This window comes from Oxyura jamaicensis, chromosome 5, assembly GCF_011077185.1.
Source record: "Oxyura jamaicensis isolate SHBP4307 breed ruddy duck chromosome 5, BPBGC_Ojam_1.0, whole genome shotgun sequence".
In the NCBI taxonomy this organism is placed as follows: domain Eukaryota; kingdom Metazoa; phylum Chordata; class Aves; order Anseriformes; family Anatidae; genus Oxyura; species Oxyura jamaicensis.
The window spans coordinates 42937794-42952653 of record NC_048897.1 but is presented as its reverse complement, the minus strand read 5'-3'; the positions used below and the strand labels follow the sequence as shown (position 1 = coordinate 42952653).

The 14860-nt window shown below is 37.3% G+C and overlaps 1 protein-coding gene across 1 annotated transcript; it reads right to left on the bottom strand.

Moving 5' to 3' along the window:
• Positions 1–492: 492 nt before the first annotated feature.
• DLK1 (delta like non-canonical Notch ligand 1) lies at positions 493–11705 on the bottom strand. Its single transcript, XM_035327958.1, has 5 exons — positions 11609–11705; positions 10700–10763; positions 10124–10254; positions 6192–6333; positions 493–1654 (listed from the first exon to the last, which is right to left on the bottom strand). Exons 1-5 carry the CDS (start codon positions 11688–11690, stop codon positions 910–912), a joined length of 1164 nt encoding a protein of 387 aa, XP_035183849.1. The 5' UTR covers positions 11691–11705; the 3' UTR covers positions 493–909.
• Between the last annotated feature and the right edge of the window lie 3155 nt (positions 11706–14860).

The following is a 14860-nucleotide window of genomic DNA, read 5'->3' as shown; positions in this document are numbered from 1 at the left end:
AAACATGATAGAGAAAAAGCAAAATTGAAGAATTTAAAGCAACATCAGGTTACATCTATCTTTTCATTTCTCCTCACAACACCAGCATGAAAGATACTTCTCTTGGCAGAGTTCTTTGAGAAGTACGTATGGAAAAATCAGAATCAGATTCCTTTAAATCTTGAACATGTCTCTATAGAGAAAGTTTGACCTAAGATATTAAACATCTTTTTAATATGTTGGTAGATAAACAATTTATGGAGGCACCATCCAAAGCAATAGAGATCTGCAACCTGAAATTAATATCACAAAGACTTATTAGGTTCTATAGGAAGAGTAACTTACCTTATAGGTGTGCAAAACTGATTGGATAGGTGAGATACCAGTGCAAGTTTGCTCCTGTTGATCCCAATTGCTAATATTTTTATTTATCATAGATGGAAGAAGAATTAGACATGGACAGTTATGACAAGTTTTCTGAAGTATAGCATTTACAAATCAATAATTAAACCAGTATAGCCCTTATCTGCTGTTTATTCAAAATAAAATAATAAAGCATAATTGGTTAATTTACAGGTACTATATTTACCAACTAAACTACGCACAAGACAAGAAAGCTGCAAAACAGTTCCAGTGGTAAATTACATTTTATTTTACAAAAAATAGCTGCCTTGAAAGTAAATCAGATTAACATTCCCTGATCTTTAGTCTTTTTTTTTTTTTTTTTTTAATGTGATTATTTTTTACATTTATTTGGGGGAATGAAAAAATCCTTAGCAATACATATACATTAAAATTTTCTTCATTATCACTCAGCACAAGCTACACCAAATGCACCCACAAATATTGAGGCCAACCACAGGTAACAAGTTCAATCTATTTTTCATATTGCTATGAAAAGTTGCAAGTTGTTTTTAAGCTTTCAAGGGCCTAGATGGCAGTGTAGTTCTTAGTGTAATTAGTCAATTTGATCTTCTCTGGGAAGATAATATTAACAGAGAGGTTTTCCCCATTGCTAGACTTCAGAAAAAAGTTCTTTTTCTTGCGTAGAAGATGACTATATTTGGCATTAGCAAGCCACATTTCACATTTTGAAAAAAATACTATCCCAGTTGTACCCAAGACAACAAGACATGTAAGTAAGCCCAGTACAACAAAACATATCACTTGGCTTTTACTGAGCAAGGGATCTGCGTTTTGGATTGTTTCTTTCATTGTTATTTTCAGGATTTCCTGTTCTTGATGATGCACTGATCTGTGATGAGCTTTTGGGAGTAGCTTGTAATTCTGCATACGCTTTGTGCCTATATTCACTCCAAAGAGGCTTGTGTTTTTGCTGGGATGTTTGCAGGTTGCACCAACAAATTCTGGCTTGCAGATGCATTCAAATCCTCCCTGTGGGTGTTCACTGCACGTCCCTCCATTCTCACATGGGCCACTTGCACAGAATATGACACGGCTGCTGCAGAGCTTTCCTGTATAGCCATGGGGACAAAAACAGCTGAAACCCGCACCAATATCTGTACACGTTCCTCCGTTTTCACATGGGTTGGATTCACAGTCATCTCTATCTATTTCACAGAAATTGCCAGCAAAACCAGAAGGGCACAGACAGGAAGCATGGGGTGCAAAGCCATTGTCATCAATGCATGTTCCTCCATTCTGGCAGGGAGAGCTAGAATAGAGAACACATACATACATGGAACTGAATCACAGCCCAAGGAAATAAGCAATTAGGAAACACTTTGTGTAATAAAAGGAAATGGTTTTCTTCAGAAGAGCCAAAACCTAATGCAAATCTACTAAATCAGTCAAGCTGAATCAAGAATGAATTTATTCAACAGCTTTGTCAATACAGATTATAGTATCTTCTGCAGACCCTTCAGGCAGGATTAATACACCACTATATAAATCCAACCTGAAGGGCCGTGAAGTGTTTTTAAGACATTTCAAATATTTTTCCAAACTATGTTTCCTAATGTTTTCATAAGCTTAGAGCTATCTAGCTGAGCAACTATTTAGACAAGACTGAACAATGACATTAGCAGCAAGACTTTCTTTTGCACCTGATTATTCATAAAATAGTCTCTGTATTGTATTGGCAGAGGAAAACACTGCAATAGCAGTGAGATGTGAAGCAGACTGTTTATATTTTGCCTCTATATTGTTCCATGACATACAAAAAAATTGTAAAGGAAAACAGATAATTTTCTGAAAACTGTTGTTGAGTAAAGAATTTTGAAATAAAAAAAATATATATATATAAAAAAAAAACAAAGCACTAAAATAAAAAATATAAATGAGATGGTGTTAGCATTAGAGAAGCAGCTGTAATGTGAGAACAAGACAAGAGGGAACCCAACCTTTTGAGAACTTAATAATTAATAGCCTGGTACTGTTTTAAGTGATGTCAAGTCCCTATTTTATTTTATTTTATTTTAATTTAATTTAATTTATTTATATTTTAATATTTAATTTAATTTATTTATATTTTATTTTAATTTAATTTTTCACCTTTGCAATGTAACTGTTTGGCCACCAGGTGTATGGCCAAAAGATATGGTCACCTACTGACAGAAAGGCACAAAAGCTGCCAATTCAGTGGAGCTATTCAGAGCAGATGTGGTCCTTTAACTAGCCTTATTGGCTGAAAAGGGGCCTGGTGTTATGTGTTTACAAGTAAAGATCAAAGCCACTTTCACAGCAATTCATTGTACATGAACAAAGCATTTAAAATTTACCTTTTAAAAATGGATCTGAGGCATGAAAGGCAACATTACACTTGACAAAGCTGACAACAAGCTTATCTGACTAGTTTTCCTAACAACTATAAATCTCTAAAGACATACAGCACAGTACCAGGATACAGCTGAAAAGTCCAAGCATATTTTTAAATGTTACGTTTCCAGGGGAAAGCCCTAGAGGTACTGAACATCTGCAGCTTTGTGAAAGCTGACATTTCACATTTGTCAGTGGCCATTAGAGATTCTTATATTGGGATACAGAGATTTAAGAAACCTGTTGATGCCCTGAGTGAGGCAACAGTGAAAGGAAAATAAGCTCCTGACTACAAATGGCTCCTGACCACTGGTGGGATAAGGCTGAGCTTCTCAAGTCCCCAGTTGTTTCTATGGGAGTAGCTACCATACAGACCACCCTGAGCAACTCTGGGTTTTCTGCAGTTTGAAACAATTGGTGGCCACTCATAAGGAGAGATGGACGACTGTGGTAAAGAGGTCATCTGCCTGTTTTTTTCACTACACACACACACACAAAACCCCCTCTCTGTCCTCTCATATTGTCCTTCACTGTAACTGTTAGCTGGAAAAAAAAATGTTGCCAAAAGAACACAGGAGGTCTGGAAACTGTTTCATGAAAGCAAAACGAGTTGTCACTAGACTTTGCCATAGCACCTATTGGGACAGACTGCTGACAACATGAGGTGCCCGTGCAAATGAGGACTTTTGCTACAATCACCAGCCTCTCTGTATGCTTTAAGCAAAACATGGAACCTGTAGCTGTACAGTCTTTGAGTTATTGAAAGGTTATGATCTGTCTTGGAGAGTCTAGCACCCTCTCCTGGCTTTACAGGTCTCATGGAAAATCAGACTAACTGTTTTGGATATGGCAACTAACTGTTTTGGATCTGGCAACATGCAGAAATTAGAACCCTCACATGCAGAAATGTAGGGAATTTCCAGGGAAATTGGAAGAAATTGCTGGAGAAAGTAAGAGTAAAATGACTTTTTTCTATTTTTTATATAAAATGATTTTTTTACACTTTCTCATAAATATATATTTAAAAAAAAAACTGCTTAGAGGAAATATGACAAATTTTGAAAATGTATTATTTATTTACTAATGAATCTCATTTGCCTATTTTTTAATACGCTTAAGTGAATGTGAATATGCTATTAGTAATCTCCTTAAATACATTCAGTTACTTTACATTTCTGGCATTTAAGGTATGTTCATCAAGGGTGGTGCATAAAGGACTTATTGTGGAAACATGGACATACCACTTCTTTGTTTTCCAAATACTCTGCCTTCATTTCAGAAAGCACCTTCTGGTTCTCTGCTTGAGACCAAATCTTCAAAGCATCACACATATGTCACTAACACAGATACACCCGCTAGATTTTGTAAACACACCAGAAAAATTACTTTGATTTGTGAATTGTCTTGGTTCTATATATGAATATTAACTTAAGAACCAGTGGCAGTATTTAGTAATATCAACATTTTTAACTATGCCACTGATACAGAGAGGTGGGATACACAAGTGGGATGAAAGTGAGATGACCTCTTATGATAAGGTCTCTTTCCAGGACGTGAGGTGCACTCTTCAACAGACTATAAAATATTAGTAGACATGTACTGCTTATAGTGAGAACAATCTTGTTCCACTACAGCTGTCTTCTGCTCATTCTCCTCCAAAAGACTCAACTTCCTAGAGTAAAGGAATTGCTGTTTCAAGAATGTTGTTTTGTTATGATTTCTTTTCATGATTTCCAAACTATCTCATGAGTATTCAGTTTGAACTGAGAGTATTATCACAAAAGTGTAGTTTCAGCAATTTAAAAACATCAGAGAATTCTCATTAAAAACATGAGAACTTTACATGGAACTAACCTGTGTTATTCCATTGATACTGTATGTTACCTGTCCTTTGTGATAGTTACTATACACCCACACTGAATTACTGAAATATTTGCTCAACAGATAAAAAAATGGAGAAACCACTTATTCACAACACATATGTTAGGCAAGTACCTTGGATGTCATACAAGATGCTTGTAAATGACTTAAAAATCCTCTTTGTCAATAAAGAGAAATAGGCAATTCAGAGCAGCTAGATGCTGAAAGTAAACTCAGAACTGTGTTACTAGCTCACACTTAAAAGAAATGTGGAAAAAACTTCCACTGATATAAAGTTGTAAGAATGGTTAATTCTTGCCAGAGACAGTGAAAGGAATTAATGACAATATACTTTCCTTACAAAAGAATGTACAGGACTTCAGGAAGATTTAGCCAAAAGGAAGATCTGAATATTAATAATTATCTGTTGCTGAGCAAAAAGAGAAACAGAAGGTATTAATAGGGAGCTACAGAGAAAGAAGGAAATATTGGTAAAAGAGAAAACTGTCATTTTAAGGTGATATTTTTATCAGGCTTGCATCCACCAGAAGTACATTCTGCATGGTTATGGGATTGGATCCTTGATGAACCAGAAGACAATAGATAATTCTAGATTTCAACCAAAACAATTCACTTTTTTTTTTTTTTAATTATTTTTTTTCATGTTGTCCTACCAGTTATATTTCTGTAAGTGTTTCAGTTTGTTGCCATTGATTTTGCCCTGTCATCTTCTGCCCCTCCTCTTCTGCCCCCATTCTTTTGCCCCTCCATCTTCTTTGCTTCCCCCATCAGGTATTTATCCACATGGAGAAGATCCCACAGAACCTGCTTTTCTCCAGGCTAAATAATCCAGCTCTCTCAGCCTCTCCTCATAGGAGGGGTGCTCCAGTCTTTTCATCATCTTCATGGGCCTGAGCTGGACTCTCTCCAGTATAACCTCATTTTCACGTAGTGGAAAACAGAACTGGACTCAGTACTCCAGATGTTTCTCACCAGTGCTGAACAGAGGGGAAGTATCACCTTCAACCTGCTCCCAAAACTGTTCTAACATCTTACTTATCTTAGAGAATGGAAGGAAATCCCCTCCCACATCCTCTTCTGGTAGAATTGAGATTATGTCCCTCAGTAAACCATTGACATACCATCATATATATGGTAAGAAAATGACAGGATGGTGAACTAGATGATTTTGTGCAGAGAGCTTATGGGTTGGTTGCTGTTCTTATTACTGTACCTTGATGTTACATAAAATTATCCCTCACTAGAGGTGAAAACATGGGATGGCAGGTTATTACTTACTAAAATCATGGCAAGGCATAAATTCATCACAACAAAGTGTGCAAATTTTCACGTTTAGTACTCAAATTATGCGCATGAACTCATATTGTTAATGTGTAAATTTTTACAGGACAGAACAAATTTATAAAGTTTGCTAAAAATATCAGCAACTAAATAATTGTCCTGGCAGAAGAATTACATATTTCAGCAAAGAGATATTTCCACTTAGCTAAGAAATCTGAAGAATGTTCAGTAGGAATATAGATTTAAAATTCACATTAGAAATCAATATTTACCCATTAATAATGCAAGGTCCTTTTTTGAGATGGCAGTTTTTTCCTGTAAATCCCTGGGCACACAGACAAATATATCCTCCATCGCCAGTCTCTATGCATGTTGAGTTATTGGTGCAGGGCTTTGCAGAACATGGGTGAATATCTGTTTTAAAACAAAAAAAAATGTATTGTTTTTAGTTGTATTAAAACACTCTTCAATAAAATAAAAGCTAAACTGTCAGCAGATGACTAGAACCAGGGCTCGAATAAAGTTATGAGAAAGAATCAGTAAATAGTAAAGAATAGTTTAAATAAAATGTAGTTTTAATGATCATTCATCCTGCATTTTACAAGTTTTGATTTATTCCTCTCTCTGTTAAAATAAAGAACAGATTGTTCAATTATTACAAGCATTTTCAGCTTGTTTCTCTTCCTAGCTCCAACTTGCAAAATGGTTTGGAATTGTTCCAGTCTATAAATAATTAATATTATCAATAAAATATTGGTAGGGGAGAAAGAACTTTTAAGAGGTGTAGTCATCCTCTTACAGCCTTGGCTTATCCATGAACAGAATTCTGATAAAGGAAAACGGAACTGGGAATTTTCCCCGCTCCCTGCCCAACAACCTGTCATTATGTGCTTATGAACAAACATTTCATAACAACTGAGATCAGCAAGTTACAAAGCCTCTTAAGATTTCATCTTTTGGCTTGACTGCATCTAACCCTTACATAACTGTACTTGAAGAGAGAGCTGTATGTTGTGTTTTCACCCAAAGTCACACATCTCATTTTCTTTACTGTTTCCCTGCTGAATGACTTCCCATTTGAATGATTAGCAAATTTTTAAAATAATTAAAATTAAATAAACAAGCAAGTACATATTTTAGCCAACTAATAGAGCAGCTGCACTGAAGAGCTGGCTTCAAGTTATATGATGCCTCTAACACTCCTGTGCATAAACACACTTTCTGAAAAGATGAAAACGGGTTTAAGAACATTTATATTCTAGTTCCCACAGCATAACATGAAAGGTAGATGATATCAAGAGCTAGTGCAAAATTTTAACCACAGCAAAACACTTCAATAGCCTTAGATTTGAATATAACCTTCCTTGGATAAAGAGCTCTATTTTCTAATATGTTCGCCTGTTCTCATTATAAGACAATCACTTTGCAAGCGCTATGAGATCCAGTTTTCACAAGGACCAAAATAATCATGAATGAGGGGAAACCTGCACTGTGCATCCTGGTTCCAGGTGTACATAAACCTGATTTCAAGGATGTTTCCAGAGGATAAGATACCATGGCATTCAGGCAGGCAGGTGGTGCAGCCCGTGGCAAAGAGGTTAATCATCAGCATCAACACCAATTTTTTTTCTTTAAGGGCCATGCCTGTCCAAGTGGTTGCAATATTAGTCAGAAATGATACCACTAATCCTGGCCTACATATTTACAGTGGATCAAACACAACCTATAATCTGCAAGCCTATAAAATATAAAGTATGTCATTCTTCATCTGAGCTGAAAACCAGGTAGCCTATGGTAAATATAAAAGCTACACAATCAGAGGCATTAGCAAACCATTTGATAACCTCAAACTGTTACAGAAAGGAAGTTCCATGACCCATACTAAGGAGATTGTACACTAACTTTCCTAGAAAATGGAGAAAGAGAACACCACCATTCAAAGTTACCTCTTTCTTTTGTGTTTAGCAAGCGAATAAAGTGCTGAGACCGTATCTACATTTGACAGAAATTTCAGATATCAACAGCAGTGGCCAAGTGAATTTTGGACCCATATCTGTCTGGGTTTTGCCATCCTGGTGAGTTGGTATTTGCTGACAGCTGGCAACATTAAAACAGTGGCTATGCCAGAAATCCCCTGGCAAATATTACGCTTTCTATAGCAGCAACAAAGAAGAATGTCAAGAAAATCCCCAAACTAATGACCTTCTGTCAACCTCCACAGAAACAATATAAATGTAGCTTTCCAACAAGGCTTATCTGATTACACACCTGAAGCTAAAAATTGTTTCTAGTAGCTACAAAACGTCAATTAATTATATTCTGATGTGAAATTATAACAGTTTTGGCCTCCTGTCATCACACACAAAAATACAGTATTAGAAGAGGGAGGCAAGGAATCTCATATTGCATGATAAAAATTGATAGGCTTGTATTTCCATATTTAAAAGATATGTGTATATAACAGTGGTCCCCAAATGAATGGGAACCATCCTTTTGTCCTTTTGTCCTTTTTCCTAACCTGTCAAGTTTCATTTAGTGGTACCTGTTAATGAGTTATAGCAGTCTGTAATGACTTTATACAGCCAGGAAACCAAAATCAACACAACCTTTTGGCAAAGGATGTGGAAAGCAGTGGTTGAGCAAGTAACCCCATTTTTGGTTACAGTGCTTTCATGGATCAGTAGAACAACCTTCCAGTGGCAGGAAAACTAGGACTCTTGATCCCTTGTTGCATTTAGAGTAGGTAAATCCACTGAGATGAAAGACTTTCAATATAATGTGTCCCTCAAGATGAAAAGATGGTTATTTCTTTTTGGCTGAGAATTCTTGACACATCTTCATGGGGATATAAATGCAAATTGGCAAAGAAGACTCTGAGGTAACACTGAGCATTGCAAAAAGTAATAGTTTCTGGGCTTAAACAAGGGATATCTATTTTGTCTTATAATCATAACTGATATATATTGAACTATTATTTTTCCATAAAGGTAGGAGTATAAGTCCAAATGAATTGTTTTCCATCCTAAATACCAGTTGCAAGAGAGGAAAGTTGCAAAGCTCAGAAATGTGATGATATTTAAGTACCTAGAAGTTAAGCTAGGTGCTTAGATTTATTTATTTTTATTTTAAGTATGTTCAACTAGAAAACTTCATATTAACTTAGTTGTGTAGATGGTACCTTTAAAAAAATCTGGTCCTTCATGGTCACTGACAAGTGATAGAGCTGAGCCTCCTAAGTTGGCAGTTAGGGTGAGTACCTGAGCACCTTGCACCAAGCTCCATGCCACTGCACGGATGCACTACCAGAAACCTTGAACCATTTTTAGCCATCTTGAAAATTTTATCCAATTCATACTGCATCTTAATTAAACATTTTTTGGATATTTATTGACAGACCACGTCCATGCTGTACAAATTAGAAACTGTATAACAACAAAAGCCTGAATTTGAAGCAGAGAGAACAAGGTCCTGGACACTTGTCCTCTTCCAGCTGCAATTATGCAGGCTGAACTGATGCATGTTCCTGGATGCTCATGCAGTTTCTGTCCCCTCGGATATCTTGGCTGAACACTCATCTGTCTATGTCAGCCAAAACAAACCAGCTCAGTGAAGTCCAGTTCTTCAAATTACTTATGCTAAGCTGGCTTATTCTGACAGGAAAGGGGTGAGCAAGTGCACTCTGTGCTTATTTCCTCAGGTCTGGGAGGAAAGCAGTAGCCTGCTTGGGCAGACCTTTTTCTCAGTTATACTAATGCTACTCCACTGAATCATCACTGGGTTGAGGAATAAATATTAGTCTAATAAGAAGCATTAGTATTAACCTCATGTCTTTCTGTACAGAAATTATTATATATATTGTAGAAATTATTATATATATTGTGTCAGGTAAATATTTCAAATTATCTAATATAAAGATGTGTGTTTTTTATGAAAAATACTTATGACTTCAAGTGAGCAGGTTTTTTTGTTAGCATTGTCCACAATGGTCAATATTAAAAAAAATTATGAGGTTATGTACTGCTTGAACATATGCCCAGTTACCAAAGACACTGTGTTAGTTTGTCTAAATTATAGAAGTTCCAGGTTTACATGCTGCTGTCCAGAGTATTTTTTAATAATTATCCGGAAGGACTTTTGCAAGTCTCCAGCACCAGATGGGGCTGTTTCACCTCACTTGCTCAAGGATAAGAAAAGACGTGCAAACCTATGTCACAGAGGCTGCCAACCCAGCCCTCCTCACAGATGCACTGCCAGGGTTTGGCACAGCTGCCGTGCAAACACCCAGGGAAAGGAACACATTGATTACAAAGAGCACCCTGCCAACCAGGCTGACACCTGAAAGAGATAAAAAACAAGATAGAGGTATAGTTTATTTTTAATAAACATAATTACAAGGATGTTCTGCTTTCCAAGGCAAAATAAATAAACTTTCAGATACAAAATTGGACTACACAGCACATTGGAACAAAAAGATACCATCAATGCTTCTAAGATACTAGAAGCAGTTCATCTGAAGAAAAGCCTTTAAAATTCAGTGACAAAAAGTTAATAAATGTTAATCAATGTAAAGTCCTTTCTTACTGGAATAATTAGGCTAAGAAAGCATCTAGATGTCTAAGCTCTATGACTCCAGTTACTGTATGCAATTAGGGTGCTGCTTCATTACAGTACCATATTTTCAGAAGACAAATTGTTTCAGGTTCTGTCTATTTTACAAGGACAAAGAATTAGTGTAGAAGTCTGTTTCTGAGCTAACAAGCATGTCTGACAGATTTTTTACCTGCATTCACTGGGAAATTCACAAAATCCGTTCACTGGGTGGCAGCCAGTTTTACAGTTCACACCTAGAAAAAGAGATAAGCACTCAGAAAAAAATATATATATAGTGTCCTCTACACATTACTGGTATTTTAAAAGAAACCACACTATATAGTAAGAAGAAAACAGACTGCATAGTATTCTGATTGTTTTTGTTACAGGTATTAAAATATGTTTTTCATGTTTCCCAAACGTTAAGTGAACCTAATCAGGAGCATGTTACAGAGTGTTTATATAGGATGGGTGGAATGATGTAGAGAATGGACTGCAAAAGGATTCATAGTAAAACATGGTAGCATATGCAAAGTAAAACACTGTTATACACTACTTGAAAATATAAAATTCAGAGTAGATCCATAGATGCCATTTCACAACATGCGACTCCAGTTGCATTATTTTAGAACTACTTGAAACTCAGAAATACCTTTAATCAGAGAAAAAAAAAATCCATGTAAAACAACTTACTTGTGTTAAATTGAATTTCAACATTATGTCAGATGAAAAAAAGAAATCGTCATTTTGATTAAATAGTACACGAATAACTGAAGTTACAAAGAGGTCTTGGTCTCTCTCTCTCTCTCTCTCTCTCTCTTTTTTTTTTTTTTCGTTTGTTTCCAACTACCAGCACCAAGCATGTTCAGCGGTACGATGCCACCACTGACACCCTCCTCGAGGGACAGGGGCGATACCCCCAGACGAGGGGTGAGGAAGAACTCCCTACAGAGCCAGGACCCTCACCGGAGCGAGCTTCAGGGGAAACACCGAGGGACCACCGCGCGCCGCGGATGGGCTCCCCATGCCGCCTTCAGCCCGACCCCAGCAAACTCCGCCAAGTTTCCCACCCCGCTCCCCGCCGCCCCCCGGCCGGTACCTGGGGCTGCGGGAAGGACGAGGGGCAGCAGGCAGCAGCAGCAGCAGCAGCAGCCGAGGAGCCCGGCGACGCGCAGCCCCATGGCCGGGGAGGAAGAAGAGGAGGAGGAGGAGAAGGTGGAGGCGGCGGCACCCCCTCCCGCAGCGCTGCAGGGGCGGGAGGAGGAGGAGGAGGAGAAGAGGAGGAGAAGAAGAAGGAGGAAGAGGAAGGCTGCCCAGGGCAGCCCCTTGCTGAATTCTGACGCTCCGAGGGCTGAAAGAGGAGCCGGCACCTTGCGCACCCTGTGCGATCGCGGCGAGGGAAGGCTTTTGGGAAGGCTTTTGGGAAGGCTACGGGAGGAGGGAGGTCTAGCGGGGTGGTTTGAAGCACGCCTCTTACCTCGTTGAAACTTACTCCATCATTTCACAAACAGCTAATTCGGGGATTCGGGTTTCTGAAGACTTCTCTCCTTAGTCACGCACATCAGAGCTCCAACTTTTTTTTTTTTTTTTTTTTTTTTTTTTCAGGAAAGACCACAGCAAAAACAAGGAAGTCAAAGCATCTTCTGTTTTGGAGGCTAAAGAGTTAAAAAAAAAATACATCTCTTTTTTATACACTGAACAACTGAACAGATCAAGAAGAAAAAAAACATTACTTCCACCACTAGGCAATTTAAATTCCGTACTTTATTCTGTGGCTGCTCCTTTCTCTTGTCTATCTTTTTATTATTCCTTTGAGCAGTACCTTATGGAAATAGACTGGGTATTTCTTGTTCTTTGTTTTCTTCTTTTAAAGAAGTTATGCCTGTTTTTAAGGATTCCTAAGGGACACATTTTCTTCTGCTTCTGGTGTAGTGCTTACTTCCATGAGACCTCATTTACCAATTTGTCTACATTTATGTGAAGCAAGTAGAGATCACTATAATATGGTAAGAAGACCATAAAATCACCTGCTTTTTCTCTAGAATTACAATGGGCTAATTCAAGATTATCTGCCTGAATACATACGAACTGAAAAGCACACATTAGCTTCAGAAAGCCCATTTACTGGTACTTGAAGGTAATGATGTCACTTAGGTTGCAAAAGTTTGCTTCTAATAATGCAGATTTTTAATTTTATGGTGGAATTGAAGGACAGAAACAGGAAGAGGAGAATGAGGGGTGGTTTACAAAACCGTGCTTAGGTGTAAGGGGTGAGAGGCAGACACTGCTTCTTCAAGTCTCTCCAGAAGTTTGGCTATTTGAGATACACTCTGCCTATCTGGCTCTACAGGCACAGAATACCTCCATGCCTTTTCCACTTGCTTTCCTTCTACTACTGAAACACTATGAACCGTTTCAAAAAGGTTACTTTGTTACTGCAGCTTTTGCTGTAGTTCACATGCCCAGCCACAGCTAGGGAATTGTAAGCGACATAAAGACACCAGAGAAGTGAAAATGTGGAGCAGTAACAATGGCTAGTCAGTCCTTTGCTATTCTGTGAACTTGTGCTTTCCTAGGATAAATACCAACAGTTTTTTCCAGTTCTTTACCGGTCTTATTCACTTTACTTTTATCCTGCCTTTCTTAGTCATTTGTTTGGACTCTGGTAGTAATATGTCCAGGGTTGTTTATTCTTCCCTTAGATCATAACTTCTTTGCTTGATGCAGAAACCTTTTTAAAGTTAGATCTTGGTTTGCATATTTTTCACCAAAAGGTAACTTGGGTAGTTAAAATGGCTACAAAAGTTCTGTGATGCTTCCTCTCCTTTAGCTGGCACAAATGACTCCTTATATTCTTTATTCTTTGGACCTTAAGAGTAGAGAGTCTGCAGAATTCATAGATTTTATCTGTACACTAATCACTGTCAAATTATCTGATCTCATTTGCATTGTAAATATAATAGTCTGACATACAGTGACACATTTGTTCTGTTTTCTGAGTTAACTACCTGCATTGTCTAAAACTGATTTTTTATGAAAAAAATCACTAGAAAAATCTTGTTCTCACAATTCTCTCTATATATAACTCAAAGAGGTTGTGGAGTCTCCTTCTCTGGAGATATTCAAAACTCACCTGGAAGCCTGCACAATGTGCTCTAGGTGATCCTGCTTGGCAGGAGGTTTGGACTAGGTGATCTTCAGAGGTTCCTTCCAACCTCATCCATTCTGTGATTCTGTGATAAGTGTTATAATCACCATTACAAATTTTAGTATTTGTAGTCTGTTTTTTTTTTTTTTTTTTTTTTTTTTTTTTTCATTCTTTTTACATTTTTTGCCTGGATATACTGTTAAACAAAAGAAATCTATTTTTAGAACAACTCAACAACTCTACTTTTCACATTTATGTGACTCAGAGGTGCATCTTGGATGGCTGAAATTAGGATGATTCTCCATTTTCCCATCTTTTCTACTTCAAGGATCATCTAAATGCAAGGTGCAAATTTTATTTTTAAGAAGTCAGAATTCTTTTGGTAAGAGTGAAATCCACCCATTATATCCAACCAGAACCTGTTGGAACAGAATCTGCCCTGATGCTATTCCAAAACTAATTTCAAACAGAAGCACCATCGTTGTGCAAATCCAGAGTCATTGTCTTCTCACTCCCTCTTCTACCTGAGAAAACCAAACTGCGAATAATTTTTACTTAGCTTGTTTGCTGCCAAAAGCACTCTGACCCAGATCTCCACAGGCATCACAATAGTCCCTGAAAATTACAGCGATTGGGTTTTGGCAGATCTTAGTGATTTCTTCTGAGAGAATAAATCTTCTTCTTCTTTTGTTTTGTTTTGTTTTGTATTGTTTAAGTATATGCATTGGAAATTGGAAAGAAAAGAATCTCATATGGTGTTCTGTATAAGATCATTCAAAATGTTAACAACTGTACTCACTATTTCATCTAAAAATTATTTAGTACAGACTAAGGAGTGTGGGTCCCAACAATATGTCATCCTTGGGAAGCATGCAGCTTCATCCTTGGGAAGCATGCAGCTTCATGGAAATCTTGGGACATTGGGAGATTTTCTTTAAGACTCATTACAGGAACCAAGGCATCAAAGACAGTGACTGCAACAACTGAATCAGGAAAATAATGTTCATAGATCCTTCTCCAGAATTTGAGATATTATGATATATATATATATCATTTTTTTTCCAAGAAAACACACAACTATCATGAATCCTGAGACATGAATAATGAACACTCTCAAGGACTGGGCTACTGGGAAAAGCACATTGAGATTAAGAATTTAAACTTGGGAAGAAATTCTTTTTGTCTATTGAACACAGAAACAGA